Source organism: Eschrichtius robustus, chromosome 5, assembly GCF_028021215.1.
Source record: "Eschrichtius robustus isolate mEscRob2 chromosome 5, mEscRob2.pri, whole genome shotgun sequence".
Lineage (NCBI taxonomy): Eukaryota > Metazoa > Chordata > Mammalia > Artiodactyla > Eschrichtiidae > Eschrichtius > Eschrichtius robustus.
The window spans coordinates 79370157-79396476 of record NC_090828.1 but is presented as its reverse complement, the minus strand read 5'-3'; the positions used below and the strand labels follow the sequence as shown (position 1 = coordinate 79396476).

General features: G+C 38.4%; 1 protein-coding gene across 2 annotated transcripts in view; it reads right to left on the bottom strand.

The window, feature by feature from the left end:
- NEB (nebulin) overlaps positions 1-26320 on the bottom strand; it is a 229140-nt gene that overhangs the window by 142109 nt on the left and 60711 nt on the right. The window contains exons 38-55 of one of the 2 annotated variants that reach the window (XM_068545120.1): positions 24564-24668; positions 23041-23148; positions 21250-21561; positions 20917-21123; positions 20420-20524; positions 19303-19410; positions 15647-15958; positions 15243-15446; positions 12963-13067; positions 10976-11083; positions 10318-10629; positions 9823-10026; positions 9234-9338; positions 6097-6204; positions 4149-4460; positions 3488-3691; positions 3110-3214; positions 2915-3022 (exon numbers count right to left, since the gene is read on the bottom strand). In XM_068545120.1, coding sequence (XP_068401221.1) covers positions 2915-3022; positions 3110-3214; positions 3488-3691; positions 4149-4460; positions 6097-6204; positions 9234-9338; positions 9823-10026; positions 10318-10629; positions 10976-11083; positions 12963-13067; positions 15243-15446; positions 15647-15958; positions 19303-19410; positions 20420-20524; positions 20917-21123; positions 21250-21561; positions 23041-23148; positions 24564-24668 — 3132 coding nt within the window. The remainder of the gene's footprint in view (positions 1-2914; positions 3023-3109; positions 3215-3487; positions 3692-4148; positions 4461-6096; positions 6205-9233; positions 9339-9822; positions 10027-10317; positions 10630-10975; positions 11084-12962; positions 13068-15242; positions 15447-15646; positions 15959-19302; positions 19411-20419; positions 20525-20916; positions 21124-21249; positions 21562-23040; positions 23149-24563; positions 24669-26320) is intronic. The other variant, XM_068545119.1, reaches the window with a different exon arrangement.

Genomic DNA, 26320 nt, shown 5'->3' with positions numbered 1-26320 from the left:
AAGTAGCAGGATACAAAATTAACGCACAGAAATCTCGTGCGTTCCTATACATTAATGTTGAAAAATCTGAAAGAGAAATTAAGAAAACACTCCCATTTACCATTGCAACAAAAAGAATAAAATACCTAGGAATAAACCTACCTAAGGAAACAAAAGACCTGTATGCAGAAAACTATAAGACACTGATGAAAGAAATTAAACATGATACAAACAGATGGAGAGATATACCATGTTCTTGGATTGGAAGAATCAACATTGTGAAAATGATTATACTACCCAAAGCAATCTACACATTCAATGCAATCCCTATCAAACTACCAATGGCATTTTTCACAGAACTGGAACAAAACGTTTCACAATTTTTATGGAAACACAAAAGACCTAGAATAGCCAAAGCAATCTTGAGAAAGAAAAACGGTGCTGGAGGAATCAGGCTCCTGGACTTCAGAGTATACCACAAAGCTACAGTAATCAAGACAGTGTGGTACTGGCACAAAAACAGAAATATAGATCAATGGAACAGGATAGAAAGCCCAGAGATAAACCCACGCACATATGGTTACCTTATTTTTGATAAAGGAGGCAAGAATATACAATGCAGAAAAAAGACAGCCTCTTCAATAAGTGGTGCTGGGAAAACTGGACAGTTACATGGAAAAGAATGAAATTAGAACACTCCCTAACACCATACACAAAAATAAATTCAAAATGGATTAAAGACCTAAATGTAAGGCCAAACACTATCAAACTCTTAGAGGAAAACATAGGCAGAACACTCTATGACATAAATCACAGCAAGATCCTTTTTGACCCACCTCTTAGAGAAATGGAAATAAAAACAAAAATAAACAAATGGGACCTAATGAAACTTAAAAGCTTTGGCATAGCAAAGGAAACGATAAACAAGACGGAAAGACAACCCTCAGAATGGGAGAAAATATTTGCAAATGAAGCAACTGACAAAGGATTAATCTCCAAAATTTACAAGCAGCTCATGAAGCTCAATATCAAAAAAACAAACAACCCAATCCAAAAATGGGCAGAAGACCTAAAAAGACATTTCTCCAAAGAAGATATACAGATTGCCAACAAACACATGAAAGGATGCTCAACATCACTAATCATTAGAGAAATGCAAATCAAAACTACAATGAGGTATCACCTACACCAGTCAGAATGGCCATCATCAAAAAAATCTACAAACAATAAATGTGGAGAAGGTGTGGAAAAAAGGGAACCCTCTTGCACTGTTGGTAAGAATGTAAATTGATACAGCCACTATGGAGAACAGTATGGACGTTCCTTAAAAAACTAAAAATAGAACTACCATACGACCCAGCAATCAGACTATTGGGCATATATCCTGAGAAAACCATAATTTAAAAAGAGTCATGTACCACAATGTTCATTGCAGCTCTATTTATAATAGCCAGGACATGGAAGCAACCTAAGTGTCCATCAACAGATGAATGGATAAAGAAGATGTGGCACATATATACAATGGAATATTACTCAGCCATAGAAAGAAATGAAATTGAGTTATTTGTAGTGAGGTGGATGGACCTAGAGTCTGTCATACAGAGTGAACTAAGTCAGAAAGAGAAAAACAAATACCATATGCTAACACATATATTTGGAATCTAAAAAAAAAAAAAAAGTGGTTATGAAGAACCTAGGGGCAGGACAGGAATAAAGACGCAGACGTAGAAAATGGACTTGAGGACACAGGGAGGGGAAGGGTAAGCTGGGACGAAGTGAGAGAGTAGCATTGACATATTTACACTAACAAATGTAAAACAGATAGCTAGTGGGAAGCAGCCGCATAGCCCAGGGAGATCAGGTCAGTGCTTTGTGACCACCTAGAGGGGTGGGATAGGTAGGGTGGAAGGGAGACGCAAGAGGGAGGAGATATTGCGATATATGTATACGTATAGCTGATTCACTTTGTTATAAAGCAGAAAGTAAAACACCATTGTAAAGCAATTATACTCCAATAAAGATGTTAAAAAAGTAAATAAATAAATAAAAAGCAAAAAAAAAAAGGAAATAAAAACTAAGACATTATTCTGCCATTCAGTGATAACTGCTGATGGAAACGGCTTTTTGTGTGTGTGTGCAAGAAAGAGAGAGAGAGAGAGAATAAAATTAGGAGTCATACTGTATATGGGTTGGGGCCTGCTCATTTCAGTTACTATATAAACATTTTCCTGTGTCATTATATATTCCCTACAAACATGAATTTTAATGACAGCAGGTATTCCATTATATTGGTATATATTAATACTTTTAACCATTCTGTGATCGTTGAACATTTATTTTTAAAGTATGACAGTTACTTCCCATATTTTGGATATAAAGGGAAAATATGCTTTTGACTTCACAGACAAAAGAAATAGAAGGACAAACATTTCTAGAAATGTGAGCAAACCCATATTTTGAAGTAAGTGAATATCTGCAGCCAATCCCAGGATGCAGAGATAAACACATGGTGAGCGTGGATGGTTGGACTTTAAACAGAATAATGTGTCCCATTCCTTCAGCCCTTGTAGGTTCATTGGTTTACAGGGAATGAATGGGCTGGGTTTGGAAGGGATCCTATGATGAGCTCAATTGTATATAAGTACACATCATGTGGAAAAGCCAAAAGGCTGCCTGAGCTATAGTCAAGTAGACAGTGCTTTTGTTCAGCAGGGCATAGACAGTATTTTGAAATGGATGTTGCTGTGGACTCAGTCATAGCTAGAAGTTAACCTTTATGTTGAGAGTTTTATTACCATTATTTTAAACTATTTACTTACAAAAAACTGTTAGCTAGAAGCTTAACTTCATAGCTTACTTGCTCTACTACATATCTTTGAGAGAGAAAGAAATCTTTGAGCCAAAGCTGAGCAAAGAACTCTACAGGTGCACTTACTTCACTTGCAATGTCTCTGGAGGCCTTGGCCACCCTGATGGGAATGGCATCTATCCGCATATCATAGCCTTTCTTCTTGGCTTCTTCTAGGCCAAGTTTATAGAGTTTCTGAAATGGACATAAATCATCGTAAGTTTGATCTATAAAGTGCAGTGCAAGAAAAAATATATCATGCACCATGAATACATTGCTTACCTCACTGTAATTTATTTTGTTTTGCTTAGCGAGTAAAACTTCAGGGGTGTCTGGCATAATGTGGACAGTGGTTTTATCTTTATCCCAAGCTTCTGTATAGAGATGCTGAAAGAAACAAAAAAAGGATGTGACAAGTACAGGCCAGTGATGAATCTGGTTCTTAATGAGAGTAAAGAGAGTCTGCTCTGTGCGTCAGTACTTGTGACACCTTTACCTCTAGGTGTCTCATATCAGTAAGAAGCACAACACTTACTTAAAAACCACTTTAATACCAAGCAAAATAATTGAATGTGATTTTTCTTTTATCAAGACAGATTTCAGTGTTTACATACACACGTACAAAAATTGATACCCCGCTCAAGTAAAAAAAGGACTTACGTGGTTCATGGTAATAGCGTTGTTTTTTGCCAAAACCATTGGGATGGAGTCCATAAGGCTGGAAAACGTGAATTTATCTGGGTGCTGACGGTAAACATGGTCACTCAAAATCTGGGTAGCTCTCTTGTTCCTCTCATCCTCAAGAGAGCCACTAGGTAACCAGCCAATGCCTCTGAGCCACTGAAGGTCGGCCTTGTACAAATTCTGAAATTGTAAGTAATAAACCACTAAACGTAAGCATAATGATATGCCTTAAATAAATAAAAAATTGAACTATAATACATTATATTATATTACATATATATTTCAATGCTTGGATTCTTGAGAAATTTAAACATTTTGCTATGTCTTGTGAATCCACAAAATATTCAGATTAGAAACCTATTCTGAAAAACTTTTTAAACAGAACACAGAGAACGACCCAACTCTACTAGATCAATAATCTAGAGGTTTCCATCAAAGCAATCGGTGCTTTGCTGGTTCTTTCTTTTTGGAAATAATGATGCTCTCAGATGTCTGTGTGACTGGATAGAGAGTTGGCATTAGTCCAGGGAGTTAGAACTCAGTTGTGTAAACTCAACTCCCCTCACCTTGGGGGAACTTTGATACTTAGGAAAGCAGACATGGTGTTTTGTTGGCCAAAGGAAAATCTTATACTCACGTCGCTCTGGAGGTCGTAGGCCTGCCGAGCGTGCATGACGTCAGTCTGGTCGGGCAGGCACGTCCACTGGTGCAGGTAGTTCTTGTAGTCCATGTCACTGACCAAGGTCTGGCACTTCTTGGCCTGCACCATCCCCAGCATGTCCACTGGGCTGCTGAACTTGGTCTTCCACTTCTCAAAGTCCTTCTTGTACTCCCTGTCACTCTGGATCTTGGCCACATGCATGGACCACATCATCTTAGGGTCATCCTTCACGTCCCGGGCTCCAACGTGATGGCCAAGCTGCTTGCGGTAACCATCTTTGTATTTGTACTGAGATGAAAATGCACAAATCAGATTTTTATTATAAGCCTGTAGAGGTCACAAGCCTGTACAAAATCATCTTGCTTATATCACTGTTGTACGTTGACTTTTGCTAATAAGCACTAACTCAAGGCAATATCCTTCCTTTCCCCTAGAAGCTTATAGAGGTAATAAAATAGATGGAATTCATATAATTGTAGTGTATGCCCCAAATCACCTATGGCCTGGTAACAAGGAATAGTTCCGGGGGCAGCAAATGCACACAGTGGAGAGGCCATGTGGACCAAGGGACTTGGAGAAATGGGTTAGGCGCTAAAAGTACATCAGAAAAGAGATGCACTTGGTGACAAGATGTGTTTAGTAAGTAGTAAAATGAGTGTCTGGTTCCTATGGGGATGAAGTCAAGGTCAAGGACTACTTGCAGTAGCAACAGAAGAGAATTTCCTGTTTCATAATGGATTCAGGCATTCAGTGGTGGTGGCAAATTTTGGCATCATTTTGGAAACTGGTTATACTAGGGAAGCTGTCCTAGCAGCCCAGTTGCTTAGAGCATGCTCCTAATAAAGTCATGGGTTCTCATCGCTCATGGACCAACAGTGTTGTTATTCCATGTCCAAAGACGTTGTCCTGGAATCCGAGCCAATTATCCAAAATACATGCTTCTAGTCTCAAAGATAACTGAGTGAGAAAGTATAAACGAGTCAGCAGAGGCAATATAGTACAGTGGGAAGGAATGAGGTTGCCTGGAGTTTCAACTGCATCACCTACTAAGAGTTTGATTTTAGACAAGTTGCTTAAGCAACCCATACAACAGGGATAATCACAATCTTACATCCTAGGGTAATTATGAAAAATAAGTGGCATAATGCATATAACATTCTTAGCACAGATTTCTCAACACTTCTTGGTTATTATTATTTTGTTATATATTATTATTGGCATAAATCCATTTGTAGGAAAGGTCCAACATACGTAAACTAAAGTGAGTCACTAATATGATCTTCCAAAATAAAGGGCAGCGTATTACCATATTCCCAAATAGTGGGTCTTGATTTTTAGAGCAGTGGTCTGTTCCTCAAGAATTCCCTGAGGTACCAGGAAAGGATGATGGTTTTATTCTGGGAGTTACAAGCCACAAGCCAGGAGCTAGTGCTAAGGGTGCAAGTTTGGGCTAGTCTGGCACTGATCAACTGCCTTCTTTCCATGATCTTACAAGGGTGAATTGTAATGGCAAGTGTCATATGCATTTTTTGAATATTGTATATTAAAATGCTATATAAAGCTAGGCCCTGATTCTCACTGGGAGAACTTAAGTTTATGAGTCACACTTTCTATAAGCACTATGACAATTTTTATATAAGCATCTCCAAGCCTGCAGCTACACTCTAACAAATTCCACATGAATGGATCTTTCTCTATTCCTGGTGGATCAGCTTTCACTGAAGATACTGTGACTTAGTGGTTATAAAACATTTTTGTAAACATCAAATTTTTCATTTCCCTCAAAGCTAGGTTTTTGAAAAACCCTACACAAATACATCAGGATATATTTCCAAAGGGCCAGGAAAGTTCTTTTAGAAGATTTAGTTCAGTGAAAACGTCACTTCAGACTGACCACATACTAGGAGTAAAACTGACAACTCACATCACTGATGATGTCCCTGGAGGCCTTGGCTGCCACGATCGGGATGGCATCACTTCGCAAGTCGTAGCCTTTCTTCTTTGCTTCTTCATTGGCGAGTTTATACCGACTCTAAATTTGGGCAAAAAAAAAAAATCAGTTACATGTTGACATTCACATCCAAAAACGACAGAGGAGTAAAATAATTCACCAAGTTCTACACGGGTAGGTGCCTGTAATAATCTCACTTTTGAGAGTTCTAAGCTTTCTGCGGTTTTGGCTGAAGTTGAGACTTAAACAGGATACCTATATGGAATATGGCACCTTTGTTTTTTTTATTTTAAAACTTATGTTACATTAGCCATATACAGACATAATTCATGGTTTTAAAACTTTTAGTTATAACAATGAATCAGTTTTGGAAAGAAGTGGAAAAATTAAGCTGAAACTCATGGGTGGCAAAATGTGGGCAGGAGGGAAACTCATTTGATCCTCATTTATTCTGCACCGACTCCGTGCCATGACTGTGCTTGGTACTTGGGAAACAAAGATGAATATGAGGCCTCTCCCATCTTCAAGGTTTCTGGGAGAACTGATGGAAAGACTGATAACCTGAGGAACAAGCTGCCAAAAAGTCAGACCATGAAAAGTGCTTTAACCATATTATTAAGAACGAGCTCCACGGGACTTCCCTGGTGACGCGGGGGTGGACAAGACTCCGCGGTCCCAATGCAGGGGGCCTGGGATTGATTCCTCGTCAGGGAACTAGATCCCACATGCATGGCGCAACTAAGAGTTTGCATGCCACAGCTGGGGAGCCTGCATGCTGCAACTAAGAAGCCGGAGAGCTGCAACTAAGGAGCCCTGGGGCCGCAGCTGGGGAGCCTGACTGCCGCAACTAAGGAGCCCACGAGCCACGGCTGGGGAGCCTACCTGTCACAACTAACACCCCACGCAACCAAATAAATACATAAATAATATTAAAAAAAAAAAAAAGATTGAATGTTTAAAAAAGAAAGAACGAGCTCTAGGAAGGAGCAATTTATTCTGAATTGAAAATCAGGAAGTTTCCTCAGAGGGCATGATCTTGGCATTGGACCCTGAGTGATAAATATGGTTTCAATAGACTGAGATGGTGGTCAAGGGCAGAGGAACTTCCATGAATCAAAGTACAGGGGAGTGAATGTGCAGGGGCATCAAGCGGGGGGGAGGGGGGGCACGCAGTGCCCGGGGAAGTGGCAGGACAGGACTGAAAAGAATTGGGAGTCGGGCTATGAAGGCCTGGTGCTAAGATAACTTTGTCCTTAATCCTATAGGAAAAGGGAAACCAACAACAATCTTTGAGGAAGAGTGACATCATCAAATTTGCATTGTATCTTCCTATCCTAAATGAGAAAGAAACACAATAGAATTGAACTAAGCTGATAGAGAAAAGTCAGAGAAAGCAGACCAGGCAGGCTAGGCAATCAGTTCAGGCATTCTTCCTGGGCCTCTTCAAACCAAGGGCAACATACAACATCTCTGAGCTTTTGCAGCAAAGACAGAGTTGACAGTTCCAGAAAGGCTGAGTGGCTAGTTACAGGGACCCTTTGTCCCTTAAAATATCTGCTCACATAGCACACACTTTCCTGTAACACTATGGGACCTATAGTGCAGGTTTAGCTGAAAATTCACTTATTTTTGATTTGAGAGTGGGACTTGACAATTTTAGTTTGGGGTGACAATTAAGAGCTAGTTATATAAGCTTTAAAATTATAGTTTGCACCCCTGAAAAATAAAATGACTTAAGGTGGTGGCTAATCAATTTAAATTCTCTCAGTTATATTCTGCAGAGGAGTAACACGCTATTGATTTATGCTGTCAAAGAAACAATATTTTCCTTGCTGGTAGCACAAAGCTGGAAGAAATAACTAATACATCATCGGACAGAATCTTAGATTCACAAAAATCTCCACAGGCTTAAACCAATAGGCTCATTCTAAGAAAAAAATGCAGAGAGATAAATGTCAATCTTTGAACTGAGATTTAAGTTGCCAAATGTATAAATACAAGGTAGAGGAAACCTAGTTTAAGCCCATGTAAGTTGTCTTAGGGTTTTGGTTGACCCCAACTCCCACGCACACCAGCGGCGACATAGCCCCAAGGAGCCCCAAGGCACAGAGTGCAGAAATGGAGGGTAAATGTCCAGAAGAGGAAATGCAATGTCGACTGTACTCTACACTAGTCATTCCTCACTCACAGGATTTTGTTTGGTTCTGAGAGTCACATTCTAGCAGGGATGTCATGTGAGGAATGCCCAGGAGCTTGGGATGTTTGGATTAGAAAGAGAACCTGGGGTGAAGTGGCAGCGGAGGCACACAGCGCTTATGGAGTCGGCACAGTTTGGTTCTGCGTGGTCTTAGAGGATTATGTGGGTCTACAGAGAGAAACCATTGACCCAATACATGAGAAGCATCTTCTAAAGGAACTTTCCAGAACAAATAGGTTGATTTATGAGATAAGCACCTCGTCACTGAGGACACTTAAGCAAAGGCAGGATGACGACTTATTGGGCGGGGACTCCTGCACTAGAGGAGACTGACCTCTCAGCCTAAACATCTGTGCTTCTGATATGGGGGCACACGGCTCTATGCTCACAGAAAGTGAATAGGAAATGGGCTTGCTAATATATTTATATATTGACAGATCCTCTCTGTCTCTGTCTGTCTGTCTCTTGGTGTTATTTGATTGTACTGTGATTTTAATCCTTGACTTAAAGCTTGTACATTAAAAATCTTAAATTTTGACCCTAAAGTACAATTTAGGAAAAATAAGTCATATGTGGAAAATACATTTAGCACAGCTATGTATTTAGCATAAGGAGGAGATAAACGTATTTTGGTCTATTGCTAATTTCTTAAATTAATAAAAGAGGAAGGTCTAATTAATCTTCTGGTTACTGCTTAAATCATTCGTTCTTATAATGTGCACTTCCGAAATGATAATATGTGTTACTTGAAGACTGATGTTTAGGTAAGCGAGAAATGAAAGAGTTGGTATTCACACGGAGCAAGAAAAGACATTCTTTACAAAGTTGTCATTTAGTATTACATCACCATGGAATGGATTAATTGAAATATGAAACGCCATGCAAATGTCATAGAATTAGCATCTGCTCCCACCTCACTGTAGTTGATTTTGTTAATTCTCGCCTGCGTAATTTCTGGTGTGTCTGCTGTGATGTGGACCTGGGTCTTGTCTTTGTCCCAGGCTTCCGTATATAAACGCTAGCAAGGAGAACATAAAATGTCATCAGGAAAAAACTTCAGTGTATTGTTAATCGAAACTTCAAGGCCACAAGAACTTTATAAAGAGAAATAACAAAAGGTTACGTATTTTATACACATTATGTATTTTACATGTATCTTCAAGTAAAGTAACCAGTTCATAGTAGAACAGATATGTATGAGTGCCTTCTGATACTCTGAATTGTATGTTAACAAAAGGAAATTTAGAATATCTTTTATGCAGAGATGATTTTCCATAAAAATGTACCGTTTTATCAAAACCATGAAATACCTACTGAAGTAAATGTTAAAATATAAATGACATCGACATTAGGTAGACAGATATGGACAGATATAGAGAGATAGACAGACAGATATCTTTTGTTGCTCACTGCTCTATTTCTTTCTTCTCCTGATCATGCTTCTTTTCCTTTGGTTTAGCTTTAGGAGTCCTACCTTGGTTCTCTGAACTCTGAAGGCTCACCTTGTTCATAGTGATGGCGTTGTTCTTGGCCAACACTTGTTCCGGAGAATCAGTCACGCTGGTAAACCTGAATTGGTCTGGAGGCTGGCGATAGATTTTATCACTCAAAATTTCAGTTGCCCTTTTGCATTTTTCCACATCCAAAGAGCCAATGGGAACCCAGCCGATGCCTCTCAGCCACTGGAGATCTGACTTGTACATATTCTGTTGATACAAATATAGCCAATAAATATTTATCTCTGGCTTGGGAAAACATTTTCATCAAAAGGATATGAAATAAGGTAAGAACACTCTTGAAAACATAGTTTGGTGGACAGGCAGGGTATCAGACAATATTCCTTTTCGGTCTGGAGGGTTTGACATTTAACACTCACAGGAAAAGAAGAAATGTTATGCCCCACTTGCAGGGGCTGGTGAGTTTGGTGCCACTTATCCAAGGGGTGTTAATTCACTGATTTCCCATCTTTGCATGTCACTATGATCCTCAGTACTCACGTCGCTCTGGAGGTCGTAGGCCCGCCGAGCGTGCATGACGTCAGTCTCGTCGGGCAGGCACGTCCACTGGTGCAGGTAGTTCTTGTAGTCTATGTCACTGACCAAGGTCTGGCACTTCTTGGCCAGCACCACCCCCAGCATGTCCACTGGGCTGCTGAACTTGGTCTTCCACTTCTCAAAGTCCTTCTTGTACTCCCTGTCACTCTGGATCTTGGCCACATGCATGGACCACATCATCTTGGGGTCGTCACGTATCGCTCGGGCACCAATGTGGTGGCCAAGCTGCTTGCGAAAACCATCCTTGTATTTGTACTAAAGGAAAAAAAAAAGAAACCATGTCTTATTCTTTTTGAGATTAACTTATATTACTATCTTTGTGGCAAATTAAAGAGAACATTAATTCCAAATATCACCAAGGGTAGAGAGCCACAGATTTAAGGTTTTTTTGATAGGAAAGATTAAAGGCTAAATCCTATAAAATTCCATACATAATAAATGCATCCTTGAATTTATCCTCATCCCACACTGCGTCCCTGGGATCATTTCACTATGTTTTAATTTGTTACTTGGAGGACTCTGTTCAATTTAAAATTAAATTGAGACTGCTTTGAAGTGAAAATTGCAATCCAATCAATACAAACAAGGGATAAAGTCTTACTTCGCTGGCAATTTCTCGGGATGCTTTTGCTGCTTTGAGTGATATGGCATCAACGGGAAGATCGTAACCTTTTTTCTTCAGCTCCTCATAACCCATTCGGTAGTGTTTCTGTTAAGAGATGAAAATCACTTTGAAAAAAGCTATTTTCCATAAACATCTGCATCATAATGAATCCAAAGTGCTAAATATTTTAAGAGCTCATGAGGATAGTACAATATGTGCTCTAGAATACTCAAATGTAATTGGAAATTATGCTCATTGATTGCTGATGATCCTGTCTTAAACTTGAAAGCTCTTCAATTACTTAGATCAATAAAATTAAATGTCAGCTCTTCCCAAATATTTATGAGAATGAGACAGACAGAAGTAAATTGGTAGAGAAATGAAATGAAATTATCATTTAGGTGCTGTTTTCCAATTAACCTTGAATGTTTCATTAGAAGTTTTTGTTAGAAAAGAGCAATGCCTTTTTTAAAAAAATTAATTTAATTTATTTATTTTTGGCTGTGTTGGATCTTCATTGCTGCGCACGGACTTTCTCTAGTTGCAGCGAGCGGGGGCTACTCTTCGTTGCGGTGCGTGGGCTTCTCATTGTGGTGGCTTCTCTTGTTGCGGAGCATGGGCTCTAGGCGCATGGGCTTCAGTAATTGTGGCACGCGGGCACAGTAGTTGTGGCTCACGGGCACTAGAGCGCAGGCTTGGTAGTTGTGGCGCACGGGCTCAGTTGCTCCGTGGCATGTGGGATCCTTCTGGACCAGGGCTTGAATCCATGTCCCCAGCATTAGCAGGTGGATTCCCAACCACTGCACCACCAGGGAAGCCCAAGAGCAATGCCTTTTCCCATCTAACACCTCTAGTGGGGGAAAATCACACCTAACGGACTATGTAGCTAACACATTGTGAAACAGAGTCTATTTCACAATACAGGGCTGTCCAAAAGTAGGATACACACTTTTAGGTAAGAAACAAAAGTCCTTCATAATTTTTAAAATGTAAGATTTTTTGAGGAAAGTTTAAATATTGAATTTAAAAAGCTTAAGTGAAATAATGTGCTTCTTCAGATTTGTTACATAATTAAATAATTGAGAATCTAATTTAATGCATTTCATTTAGAAACCAGATTGTTTAAAGTGCCTATTGATTTTGGACTTGTTCTTATATTTTAGTCCTTTGTGTCATTACTCCAGAACATGATTTAAGCTAAAGTGTTTGTATTAGAATTTAGAACTTGTCTTTAAAATATTAATTTTTACATCCATAATTTTCAGGAGATTATGCCATGATGACAATAAAAATAAAAATGAAATTATCCTGCATGAGTTTTTTTTGTGTGTGCCTGAGTTTTTTTGTGTGTGTGCAACAGTTTTTTATGCTCACTCATTTAAATTTTATTGAATTTCATGTATATCAGGCACTATACTAGCTAAGCACTGCAGATCAAATATGAATTGTCTCTGCTCCCAAGAAGTTCTTATCCACATAGGGAAGAGTTATACAAACCATTACATTATGACAACATGTGTAATAATGGACTATAATGAACAGAGAGCACATCCCTCCAACTCTATCTGACATAGGGAGTGCCAATTATTTGGATGTTCAGGCTTAAAACCACTAAATGAGGACTCTAAGTCACTTGTAGTTTGTTAATTAAAATGATTCAAGTATTCAAAATAAATTCACTGCCTTAGGCGCAATTAAAATGAGCTTTCTGGGGACTTCCCTAGTGGCACAGTGGTTGGGACTCCACGCTCCTAATGCAGGGGGCCCGGGTTCGATCCCTGGTCGGGGAACTAGATCCCACATGCATGCCACAACTAAGAGTGCACATGCCACAACTAAGGAGCCCGTGTGCGGCAACTAAGGAGCCCGCCTGCTGCAACTAAGACCCAGTGCAACCAAATAAAAATAAATAAATAAATAAATATTTTAAAAAATAAAAATAAAATGAGCTTTCTGAAAACACATGCTGAATTTGGAAACTTACATCACTTGTATTGATTAAGTTTGCTTTAGCCAGAATAATGCCAGGTGTATCAGGCATGATGTGGATTTGAGTCTTGTCCTTGTCCCAAGCTTCTCTATAAAGTCTCTAAAATGAGAAATAAGTGTTTTTCAGTGGCGCTGTAAGATTAGTGAGTGACATAGTTAACTTCAAACAGTATTACTGATTCATCTAAATTAAGCATTACAAGAGCATAAGCAGATAACATAAGCAGAAAATATAGTATTTTTTGACTCATCTGAGACATAACTGCCTTCAAAAATATAGATTATGGATTACCTTTTCAAAGTTACAACTAACCTGCCTGTAAGAAATCAACCCAAGTATTTAAAGCCTTTGCCAACATCATCAAATGGAGCAGCAGTTCTCCACCTGTTGGATTGTAAAAGTCTCCCTCAGTGTTTAACTGGGGGACAGCCCCTATCTTCTGAAAAGATGACATATTCAGGGTATGTCTATATATTAGGGAGTCTCATTTCCTATGTGGTTTACTATATAGTTATACCTCATAATTATTTGGGAGGATTAGGATTCCCCCAAAGGATTTTGTATGAGATTTATCAAAGCCTCTTGTATGTCCCGGGATCATCATCCGTCTTTCTTCAACAGAAGACAGAGGGACCCAAACAAAAATCTCACTGATTTATTAAAACTAGGGGGTGAAAGTCTGATGAAAAACTGTGGTTACATTGTCAGAGAATCTTCCCACAAGATACTTATCAATTACAAAGGACAAAATAGTAACCAGACAGTGGAGAAAGCTGGTGACACCATTTCACTCAAGTAATCAAAGTTAAAATGATCAGTAATGGGACAGATTGATATTATGTGCCTATATGGGGGAGGATGCAACATGTGCTATCCTGCCAAAAACACAGAACCTGAATCTAATCATGAGGAAACACTAGACAAACCCAAATCTAGGGAGGTTCTACAAAACAACTGGCCTGTGCTCTTCACAAATGTCAAGGACTTGGAAGACAAAGAAGTGAGGAACCAGTTCAGATTAAAGGAGACTAAAGACATGACAAGTAAATTCAACGTGTGGTCTTGGATTGGATCCTGGATCAGAAAAGATTTTTTACTTTCTGTAAAGGACACTTGTGGTAAAATTGAGTAAATTCTGTAGACTAGTGTTATTTCAACACTACTTTCCTGATTTTGATCATTGCACTGTGGTTATCTAAGAGAATGTTATTATTTTCAGGAAATACACATTTAGGGATAGAGCGGCATCAGGAAGCAACTTATACACATACACACACACACACACACACACACACACACAGAGCAAAGAGAAAGAGGTGGGAGGGGGAGAAAGAGAAAAAGGCAAAAGTGACAAAATGCTAATAATTGCAGAATCTGGGTGAAAAGATATATGTATGTATAAAGATGCACATACATGAATTATTTGTACTATTTTCAACTTTTCTGTATACCTGAAATTATTTCAATATAAAAAGATTTTAAAGTCTCATTGGTTCCTTGGACTTATCAATTTCCCTTTGAGGTGTGCTGTGTGGGGTGTGAGGGGTTGGCACTTTTCTCCTTCCTGAACATGCTTACTATGGTCCATGTAACCCAGAGGAGCCAATTAAGACATTCAGGACTACAACAAACCAAGGCTTGTGAATTTCCATATACCTTGATCCTGGTTCTGGACTAACCTTTCTGATTAAGAAAGATCAGAGTTTCTCAACCTCAGCACTATTGGTGTTGTATACCGGATGATTCTTTGTTGTGAGGGAACTGTCCTGACTTCTATCCACTAGATGCCAGTAGCATGCCACCCTCAAGTTATGACAAGCTCTGCGTGCTGCCAAATGTCCCCTGTGAGACAAAATTGTCCCTGGTTGGGAACCACCAGATAAAGAGATAACTATATACTCTTTATGACATTTCCACTGTGCCTGTGTAAGGTACTCAGAATATCTCCCTCTCATATACTCTATCCCAACAAAATCTGGGTCTTTAATGCACTCAAGTTTCAAAGAAAAAAAATACGTTCAGAAGTTTTTTCTTTATGATTTGGATAAATAAATAAGCAAGCAAGATTTGGGTGACAAAATTTATACTAACCCATTTTTACATGATCCAGTGTAGGGTAACAGATAATTCAAATGAAGTAACCAAATAAAAAAACATTATGCTGTGTGATGCGATGCTGTGCTGTTCTACTAATTTATTAAGCAAATACTATTGAGCACCTACCAGGTATCAGGCACTATAATTACTTTTATTTATTTCTGAAGAGTTACTCACATCACTCCTATTTCTGGCATTTGTCTTTGCCAGAACTATGTCCAGGGCATCAGGAATGCTGGTGAACTTGTTTCTGTCTGGAGGCTGGCGATATTTCTTCTCACTGATGATGTTTGAAACCCGTTTGTTCTTTTCTGCCTCCAAAGAACCCAGGGGACTCCATCCTATGCCTCTCAGCCACTCAAGGTCAGACTTATACAAATTCTGTGAAAATACAAAGCAAGCCATCAAAATTCCATCCTCATCTGGACCCTTGACTCAAGTGATTCTATGCATTACAAACAGATGCATTTTAGATATTCAATAATAATTTATCTATCTAGTTTCAGTCTGTCTACGATTAAATGGCTACTCCTATGAGATATGAAGTACTACATAAACTATGAGATTTAGTAGAAACTGACCTCACTCTGTAGTTCATAAGCCTTTTTAGCTTGAACAACGTCACTCTGGTCGGGCAGGCAGGTCCACTGGTGCAGGTAATTCTTGTAGTCTATGTCACTGACCAAAGTCTGGCACTTCTTGGCCAGCACCACTCCCAACATGTCCACTGGGCTGCTGAACTTGGTCTTCCACTTCTCAAAGTCCTTCTTGTATTCCCTTTCACTCTGCATTTTGGCTACGTTCATGGACAACACAAGCTTTGGATCATCTTGCAGACTCCGGAATCCAATATGGTGGCCGACTTGCTTGCGGTAGCCTTGTTTATATTTAAACTGAAATCGGAGAAAACAGTTCTCTTATTAACATAAACACAGGGCAAGTTAAACTCAGTTTGCTTTGTTTGCATGTTTGTTTTCCAAAACTGAGAATTTCATTTAACTTAATAAGAAATGTGAAAACTTAGGTGGAAGCTTCCAAAAAAACATAATGTAGCTGAGTATCAGGACAGGTTATGATGAGAAATTAAATTCAACTAGAGGTAGAAATATATATTGGGATGTGCTAGACATTGTGTATGCTGACTCTAGGGTAGCATTTGATAAAGCTCTTGTGATATCCTTATGGGAATGATGGAAAAGTATGGCTGAATGGCAAAAAAAAAAAAAAATTGGGAAGATTCAGGACTTGATGAACAGGACTAATAGTGTAGATCAATTTATTAATAAGCAGCAGGGTTTTTTAGTGGTTTGCCATATAATTATGTCACATAAACTTGGCTTGTTCGGGATCCATATCTTCATGCACATAAAAACAGCTAAACATGTTAAATTAGAAACAAAATTCCACAAGATCTCAACATATTGCCAAGATAGGTCAAAACGAACTACATAAATGTAAGAAATTAGTAGTGAAATCTAGTATTTAGATTCAATTGGGAAAAACTGCATTATTGTTGGATGACAATGACAAGAGGGATAATAATAATGAGAGGAATAATAGCATTTACTTGATACCAGATGCTGAACATACATTACACTTCACAGAAGTAGGTTCTACTTTCTCTTGACACCCAGCTTCATGGTTATGTCTACTAAAAATACTCAAGAGTTTACGTGGATTATAAGCTCAATGTGGGCAATCTGACAAAGTTGCTTTTAAAAAAGTAGATTTTTGTAAGAGATTCTGTAGGAGTACAGATAAAGGCAAATCAGAAGCTCATTTGCTTGGCCTGACCTGAAACAGGAAAACAACACCGAGTTTTGAGGCACTCTATTTTGAGAGGGGTTTTGAAAAAATAGAATAAATCACAAGTGGAATGATCAGAGTATTGAAGGACCTATAAAGCTAAAACCAAAGGAGAATAAGTAAGAAACTTGAAATGTTTGAAAGGGTATCAGGTGAAAGAGGAAATATGCTACTTTTGTGGTGTTCTAAAACACAGACCTAGGGCTGATCAGTAACATGTTCGAAATAAGGAAATAGATAACGTCAATTAGAGATGGTCCAGCAAGGAAACAACCTGCCCTTAAGGACACAAAAATTCTTATATTTGTCAGTATCCAGAGACCAGTTGGAATGGAGAGAAGGTAGGATGCTGAGTGGGAGATTAGATTAAATAACCTTTAAGTTATCTTCTAACTCTAAATTCTATGATTCTAACTTATTAAATTGAGTACTCATAAAAAATAGCTCTACTCTCCTTAGATTGTATAGATACAAGAACCATTTGAAACTGAGAGGAGATACAATCTCTACAATGGTGGGAAATTCATTTATAGGTAATTTAATTTTAGGGTAAGATTTCGAAAGTTTCTAACAGATTTACGTGAAAAGAAATTAGGTACTATCAAATATTATGTTGTTAGGAAAGTATTGACACAATTTCATTTCCTAAACTATCTTTACCTCTTGGGGAGCACTAACATTAAATGAAAATGAGTTTACTTTCTGGGGACCGTTCAAGCATCACTACTGCTTTAGGTTCATTACCACATCTATTCATTTTAATGAAGTATTGACCTGCAAGCTGGAGGGTGGGTAATAACACGCCATCTAATTAATTCTCAACACTTCTGGAGTGCCACAGATTAACTGAATTAGAGACAAACTTCCCTTATATTCTTAGAATTTATTGTCAGATTCTGTCTTTATTTTTTTTTTTAATCTTTTTAATATTGGAGTATAGCTCATTAAGAATGTTGTGATAGTTTCAGGTGCACAGCAAAGCCACTCATCCATACATAAACATGTATCCATTCTTGCCCAGACTGCACTCCCATCCAGGCTACCACATAACATTGAGCAGAGTTCCCTGTGCTAAACAGTAGGTCCTTGTTGGTTACCCATTTTAAAAACAGCAGTCTGTACATGTCAATCCCAAACTCCCTAACTATCCCTTCCCTCCCCCCTTCCCCCCAGTAACCATAAGTTCATTCTCTAAGTCTGTGAGTCCGTCTCTGTTTTGTAAATACGTTCATTTGTATCATTTCTTTTTAGATTCCTCATATAAGCGATATCATACGATATTTCTCCTTCTCTGTTTGACTTACTTCACTCAGTATGACAATCTCTAGGTCTTTGCTGCAAATGGCATTATTTCATTCTTTTTTGTGACTGAGTAATATTCCATTGCATATATGTACCACATCTTCTTTATGTCAGATTCTGCCTTTAGACACGCTTTCTCTCCAAACCAAATCCTTGTTTTGCTTTGTTTCAAAGATTTTGATTAAGAGGTTGTGCTTCCCTATGAAATTCTGGTAATTTATTCTCTATAACCAAAGTTCTCTGAATTTTTGGTGCTTAATTTTTGGGGTTAACAAAATTATATGTTTTAGTGTTTGCAGAATATCTAAGTTGAATACTTACAAAAATTTAATTGATCAATAGGAACTATATCCAGTTTATTTACCAAATTTACTACCCTTTCCAATCATAAATAGAAGTTGCCTTGGGAGCTCCCTGGTTGTCCAGTGGTTAGGACTCGGCACTGTCACTGCCATGGCCTGGGGTTCAATGCCTGGTCGGGGAACTAAGATCCTACAAACTGTGTGCGGCCAAAAAAAAAAAAAAAAAAACAGAAGAAGTTGCCTTGGAGAGTGAATATCCTTGTTTTACGAACTTTCGACCAGATACCCAGGGGAAAGTTAAGTCCTCTGGATCTTAAACCTAAATTCCTGCCACTTTCTGTATTTTCTATACCCTGAGCCAATTTATTATAATTGTGTAAATGCAAGGATGGACTAAATGAAAAGAATTGGAAGCTAATTTTAAATATGTGCAAAGAGAAATCTATTAACATTAGGTTGTTGAGGTTATTTATTATCTGGCACTTTGAATTTGTCTAAAATAGACAAATAGAAGCCAGGAAAATTATTTGCAAGCAAGCAGGGGAAAACGGAAATCTCTGGTTCTTCTGTAATGTCTAGAAACATCATGTCTTAGTGTAATGCATCTTGTAGGTCCTCTGGCTCAGTCTCTGTCCAGGCAGCCCCTTTTTTGATATTCAATCAGTGAGAAACAAGAGCGAATTTGGGGTAAGTGAAGAGGGTAGGAGAAGATGAAGGGGACGGCATTACATTTTGAAAGTTAGGGCCTATCTGTGAAAATCATTACCAGCATTAAGGTACTGGATTCAGATAACAGTGTATCCTCATAGAATTCAAACAATACTTACATCACTAGCAATGTCTCTTGAAGCTTTGGCCAACTGTACAGAAATTGCATCAACTGGGAGATCATAGCCTTTCTTCAAATCTTCTTCCCATCCAAGTTTATAGAGTTTCTGAAAATTAAAGAAATTATTTAGCATTATTCAGTGTATATTAAAACCCAAACAGATTATTGAACAAAAGTGTACCTAAAGAGTAGACATCAGATTTTAACATCATCTATCTTATCTCTAAAGATATGGATAAAAACAAAGCAAGCTGTTTAATAGAGCAATGACTTAGCATCACATGATCTGGCTTCTTTTTTTTTTTGCCTCTGAGACTCACTCCCCACCTCCTTGGTAGTGTAGTTGATCACGTCCTTTTCTGTTCAGACACAATATGGTCATATCAAGTATATTAGGTAGATTCCCTTTGCAGTTAAGTACAGTCTAGGTTCACTATTTTGATTACAGATGTTAAATTGATTTAAAAAAAAAAAGGGTCAGGTAACATATTTTAATTATCTAAATGATAAAAGTAATAGATAATGAAATGCCTTTTGTAAAGTGCAATAAATAAGTCAATCTTTTTGAATCAAATTCATTGAACGGATGTACATATGTTAAAACTGGACAATAATAAAAATAGCTGAAGGTCATCCAGTGCTTATTATGTGCCAGGCGCTGTGATGAAAGCCCTTCCTGGAATTTCTCATTTGGTCCTCACAGCAATTCAACATCATAGGCACTTTTATGGTCCCAGTTTTAGGGATGAGGAAACTAAGGTTTAGACCCAATATTACACAATTCATAAATGGCAAAGCCAAAGATCATACCAGGTCTGTTTGGTGCAATTTTTTCTTTCAACAGCCATTTTTTCTTTCAACAGCTATTTATCAATTTACTATACTGCGCCACGCACAATGAGTACTGAAATAAACAAAACAGGCACAATGCCTACTCCATGGGATATATAATCACAGCTGAAGCCCTTGCTTTAAACCACCATAAACTGCAACATCCCTACGCTAACCAGTTTGAGTCCTTCATTTCCACTGCTTCAGCATTTACATCAATTATATACCATGACATCATTTAAAACGTTCAATTAGTTTCAAGCAAAATTTTTATGTAGCTTTACCTGACTGTAGTGTGTTTGATTTTGCTTGGCTTGTAAAATATCTGGTGTATCTGGCATCACATGAGTCTTGGTTTTATCTTTGTTCCAATCAACGGTGTATAGGTACTAGAAAGTTAAAAAGCATACATTTAAAATTTAATAAGTTTTTAGGACAAACAAGAAAGAAAAAAATATAACAATATTTGAATGCACTCAATTTGAATTATATTAAATTAATTTAGTAACTAAAGTAGTATATGATTCAGAAAAGACACCAAAAATAAACTCAGACTTAAAAAAATAATTTAAAAGAACAAATAATTTCTAACTTAATTAGAAGGGCAAGTAAAATAAAAATAAGAGGTAGGGAGCAGAAGAAAATGGTGTAGGGGAGTGCTCTGGTACTGTTTCTCACTGCATAGAAGTGGTGGGCCCAAACTAAATTTCCCAAACAAGAACCAGAGACTGCTAGCCCTGTCTGGCTGGGAGCTACAAGGAAGGATAGCTGTTCTGTCTACCTTGTTCATGGTATGCGTATTCTGCTTCGCAAGAACCATGTCCATGGAGTCATTCAGCTTCTTAAACTGGAAGTTGCTAGGGTGCTGGCGGTATTTCTGATCACTGGCATTTTCAGTTGCTTTCTTGGCCTTCTCCACTTCTAGGGAACCAGCTGGACTCCAGCCAAGCCCTTTGAACCATTCATTGTAGTCATGCTTATATACATTCTATAAAGAGAAGAAGCACATTCTACTTTACCTTATCAATTTAGATACAAAACTTGGCACAGGAGCCTGTAATCTCCCTTCTCATGCTAAGAATGCAACCATCACTCAGAAAGAAGAGAGCCTTACATCACTCTGTATGTGATTCATATTCTTGGACAGCTGGATGTTCATGGAGTCTGGAGGGAGGAAGTAACTGTGAATCAGGTGCTTGTAGTTGGTGTTGGTGATGTTGGCTTGGGCATCCTTGGCGGCCGTGACACTGAGCATGTCGGCAGGGGTGTGGTAGCTGGTCTTGGTTTTCTCATAGTTTTTCTTGTACTCCCGATCAGATTGCATCTTGGCCACTTGCATGGAATGGACTAATTTGGGATCATCCTCAAGACTGCGGAAACCAACCATCTTCCCCCTCTCCTTTTCATAATTGTGTTTGTATTTATACTGTGAAGAAAAATTTGAATATTTATTCAGAGCAATTCCCTTGACCAGAAATCATTCTAGTGTCAATATTCTGTATTTCATAAAAAGGGATACTTTTATAGAATTCTACAGTTCACAAAACACTTTTTTCACATTTATTTGTGTAAGTTGATCATCACAACTATACCTTGTGAGGTAGACAGCAAAGTTATTGTTACTGCCCCCATTTTAGAGAACAGTAAGCTGAGGCCAGAGGGGTGAGTGACTTGCTAAAGTCATTAAAGCTTAGAACATGGATCTTGTGATGATACACCGCCCAGATTTTCACACATACACTGTTGTTAAAGAACATTTGGTAGGTAATAAGTGTACAGCAAATGAGAGAAGAAAAAGCAGAATGTTCTAAGCAGTTTAATGTTGCCCTGAAAAATCATTCAGCCAGTCTTTCACTGATGAGAAGAGGCTTAGTAATGAGATACACAGTATAATTTTAGGGCAGCTTTATTTTTGTGGAGTTTTTTTTCTTTTAAGACTCTCTACTCTGGTATAATGGGGAAGAAATTTTACTATTTATCACCAAGTTCCCTCTTTCATGGGGAGATCCTGATGCATGGAAAACTTCTTATTCTGCTTATCTCTTGTGGGTTCGGGTGTACAAGTTAGGGGTTAGGAGCTGGGAGAGCCAAATGACTCCAGCACAATAGAGGGAGAAGTCTGGAGTTCTCAGGACAATGTAGGAGTGGCATAGGAATGGGTAGGTAGGAAAAATGAAGAGCAGAGGTGGAAGAGGAAAGAGAAAGTAGACCTGGGGGATGGCTAAGGAACGAGTGCTCTGAATGCGCTCCTCTCATTACCCCCAAATCATTAAATGTTCACTGTGAGTGGATTTCTTGTGGAAACAACTAAATGAAAGAACTGAGTTTCATAAAGGTGATGCGTTATGGCAACGGTGTGTTGGCACACCAGCTCTCTGGGGGAAAAAAGCCCTAATTTGTAGTGTTTGCCAATTTCTGTGGTATAAGTACTCCCATTATGGTTGATATCAAGCTACCAATAGTTTAACAACTATTAAACTATTATGAGAAGGTTTGCAAAACTCATGATTATTTAATAATCAGCTATCATGAGCACAAAAGATCAGGACCCCCAGCACACCACTTCCTGGGACATCCTGTTAGGAAGACAGAGCCTAAGAGGCAGGAGGCAAGAACAACACAAGTCTTAAGAAAACTTAGTGAAGGGCTTTGGATTTCTACCGGCCATAGCCTTGGTGATGGAGTACAAAGGTGGTCATAATGTGGCTGGCATTCTGTTTTTTCAGAATACCAGAGAAAACACAAGAGCAAGGTTAAGAAGCATTCACAGAACAGAATGGGACTATTGTTAGCAGGCATGCTTTCTTTCTCAAATTTTATTCACTCAGTGTTTCTAGAACTCAGCCCTTATTATTTTGGTAGATTAGAAACCCCCAGTCAGGTGACCGCTTTCCTTCAGACTTACATCGCTTGCAATATCTCTTGAGGCTTTGGCAGCTTTGATAGGAATGGCATCAGTTCTGAGATCATAGCCTTTCTTTTTAGACTCTTCCAAAGAAAGTTTGTAGAGTTTCTGGAAAGAGAGGCAAAGGAAATAGTTTTCTTCTAAATAGGAAAGTCTGGGTTTATTTTAAAAGAGTAAACTGGCACTGCAGCATCTTCTTTTTTTTTTTTTTTAAATCTTTCAGCAGAATGCTTCATTGGTGGTTCAAGGGCTAAATGCTCTCACAAGTAACATAACTGTGTTTGAAAACAAAATCTATTACAAATTAAAACATCTTCAAAAAACCACCAGAAAAAGTAAGAGCTACTGGTCTCTATTAGGTTGTAAATATGCTTTTTAAAAATGTGAAAGCCCAGTAGATTCTTACTGATGCATTTTGTCAAATAAGAGTCAAGAGAAGAATACAAAATAGCCATGTTCTTACATCAAAAGACTTCACTGTTTTGCAATTGACACTTTCATGTATATAATTGTGTGGATACTACAATCCAAAAAGAAGTCAACAATTCCAAATCCCTGTGTAATTCAAACAAACAAAAGAAAAAAAAAACTGGTAGGGGGACTTCCCTAGTGGTCCAGTGGTAAAGAATCCACCTTCCAATTCAGGGGACACGGGTTCGATCCCTGGTCAGGGAACTAAGATCCCACATGCCGCGGGGCAACTAAGCCCGCATGCCACAACTACTGAGCCCATGCACCTCAACTAGAGAGCCTGCAAGCGGCAAAACTACAGAGCCCATGCGCTCTGGAACCCATGTGCCACAGCTACAGAGCCCACCCGCCCTGGAGCCTGCATGCCACAACTAGAGAAGAGAAAACTGCACGCCACAACCAGAGAGAAGCCCGTGTGCTGCAATGAAGATCCCGCACGCCTCAATGAAGATCCCGCGTGCCACAACTAAGACACGATGCGGCATTTATTATAAGTAAATAAATAATAAATAAATCTTTTTTTAAAAAAACTGGTAGGATTTGAGGGTTTCCTGGCAACTGGTTAGGATGAGGAAGGAAGTGAAATAAAACACTTATGCAGTTTCTAACAGTAAGTGTTGCACATTCCTTACGGGGCTTGACCTAAATTCTTCAAAATGTTATTCTTCCCTTTCCATTTAACTTTTCCCAAGACTGCCTCTTTAGAATCATTTCAAAAGCTTGGTAGAGGGACTCTTTAAGAAAGTCCTGGGATTCACTCTTTCTTTATCTCTTATCCTGGGCTCTAAACCATTCTCTTTACTTCTCTTAGTTTGATAAGAAGTACCTACTCCTAGAACAAAATCCAACTGCCCTTCGAATTCCTAACTGCTGTCCCATCAACAGGCCTACTCCTACTCTTAGCAAAGCGAGATTAGAAAGATTCTCATTTGTGGGTTCCCACTCATTGTCAAAACAGTCATTCTCAAAATCGAGACATTAATTAGTTAATTTGTTTTTATTGGTTCAAATAGGTAGGAAAGAAAGATGACAACTGGAGGAATTATACTCACATCACTCATATTAATTGTATTTGCCTTTGCCAGAATAATCTGGGGGATATCAGACATGATGTGGACTTTGGTCTTGTCAGCCTCCCATGCTTGTTTGTAGAGGTGCTGGAAAGAAAAAAAAAAAAAAAGAAGGAAGGAAGAAAGGAAGGAAAAAAGAAAGAAAGAAAAGAGAAGGAAAAAACCAGTGGAAGTTAGTATTTAAAAGTTTTAAAGGAAGTCACTTAGTACATATATATTATTGTACACAAATATCAATATTTTATGTATTTTTATTAGCCGGCTCTTATTTTTTAAAAATTTAAAGGAAAAAGGTGCTCATTCAAACAAGACAGTGGAGAGGATGTAAGATGGAAAGTAAAATGTCCTGCCTTCCTATTTTATAGCCTGGATATAGCATCTCCACCCTAAAATTTTCTATGCATATTAAAGTCCACATATAGTCCTTTTTTTAATATAAATGAGGTTATATAAAACATGTTTTACTTAATATTATAGGTTAGACATCTTTTAGCCCTCTTAATAATTTACTTCATTCATTTAAAGAGCTGTGCAGTATTCCATGAAGAGGTGTAACCCAACTGATTTAACCAGTTCTCCATTGATAGACATTTAATTTGTTGTTTCCAGTTTTTGCTACTATAAGCAATGATGCCATGATCTTTGTGGTGGGCCTGGAGATGTACAACTCAGACACTCATTCAAGGGAGGACTGGTCGCAGCAACTATTGGCAGACAGCCTCCAAATTGTCACTTGCTTCAAGGTTTTGTTGCCTCACTCAAGAGCACACTCTTCCCTGGTGGCCATCCAGTTACTCATCAGAGTGGCGGTACCAAGACCTGGCCATTCCACCCAGTTCAGGACACTTCCAGCGGGCCGTATATACTCAAGAGCCCTCTGGGGCACTGGCATAGGCTTTGTAGGGCTGGCATCACAGTCGGACCCCTCTTGCCAGTCCTCCCCTCACTGGTACTGATCCCTGAAAAATGCCCTGTACTCCAAATTCCATCTCAGCATCTCTTTCTGGGGACCCAACCTGCAAAAAATATTACCGTGTGTATGTATGTGTGTATATCTTTGCACATACATGAGGATTTCTGAAGGGTACTGGGCAACTGAAGTTTTAATTTTAACAAATATTAACAAAACTGTTGATTAGAAGTTTACATTAACTCCCTTTCCAATACTGTATATCACACAACTTTTTGAATCTTTGCAAATCTTATAGGTGAAAAATGCTATCTCTTTGTTTTAGCCAGGTTTGATTAAAAAAACAAAACCAAAACTTCTGCTAGAGTCTTCTTCTAGATCAGGGGTCAGTAAACGTAAAGAGCCAGATAGTAAATAATGTTAGGCTTTGTGGGCCACAGAATCTCTGTTATTAACTACTCAGCTCTGCTGTTGCAGTGCAAAAGCGGCCACAGATGATATGCAAATAAATAGCTGTGGCTGTGTTACTATAAAATTTTATTTACAAAAACTAATTTTCTGACTTCTGATCAAGACCAGCGCAATCCAACAGAACGATGCAATGATGAAAATGTTGTGTCATCTGTTCTGTCATCTGTGTCATCAACACGATAGTCCCTAGCCACACGGGGCTATCAGTCATTTGAAATGTAGCTAATGTGAATGAAGAACAAATTATTAATATTATTTAATTTGAATTAATTGAGATTTGTCATCACATGTGGCTAGTGATTATAGTATTGGAAGCACAATTCTAATGGAAAGAGCAATAGTTAGTCATTAGAGTACT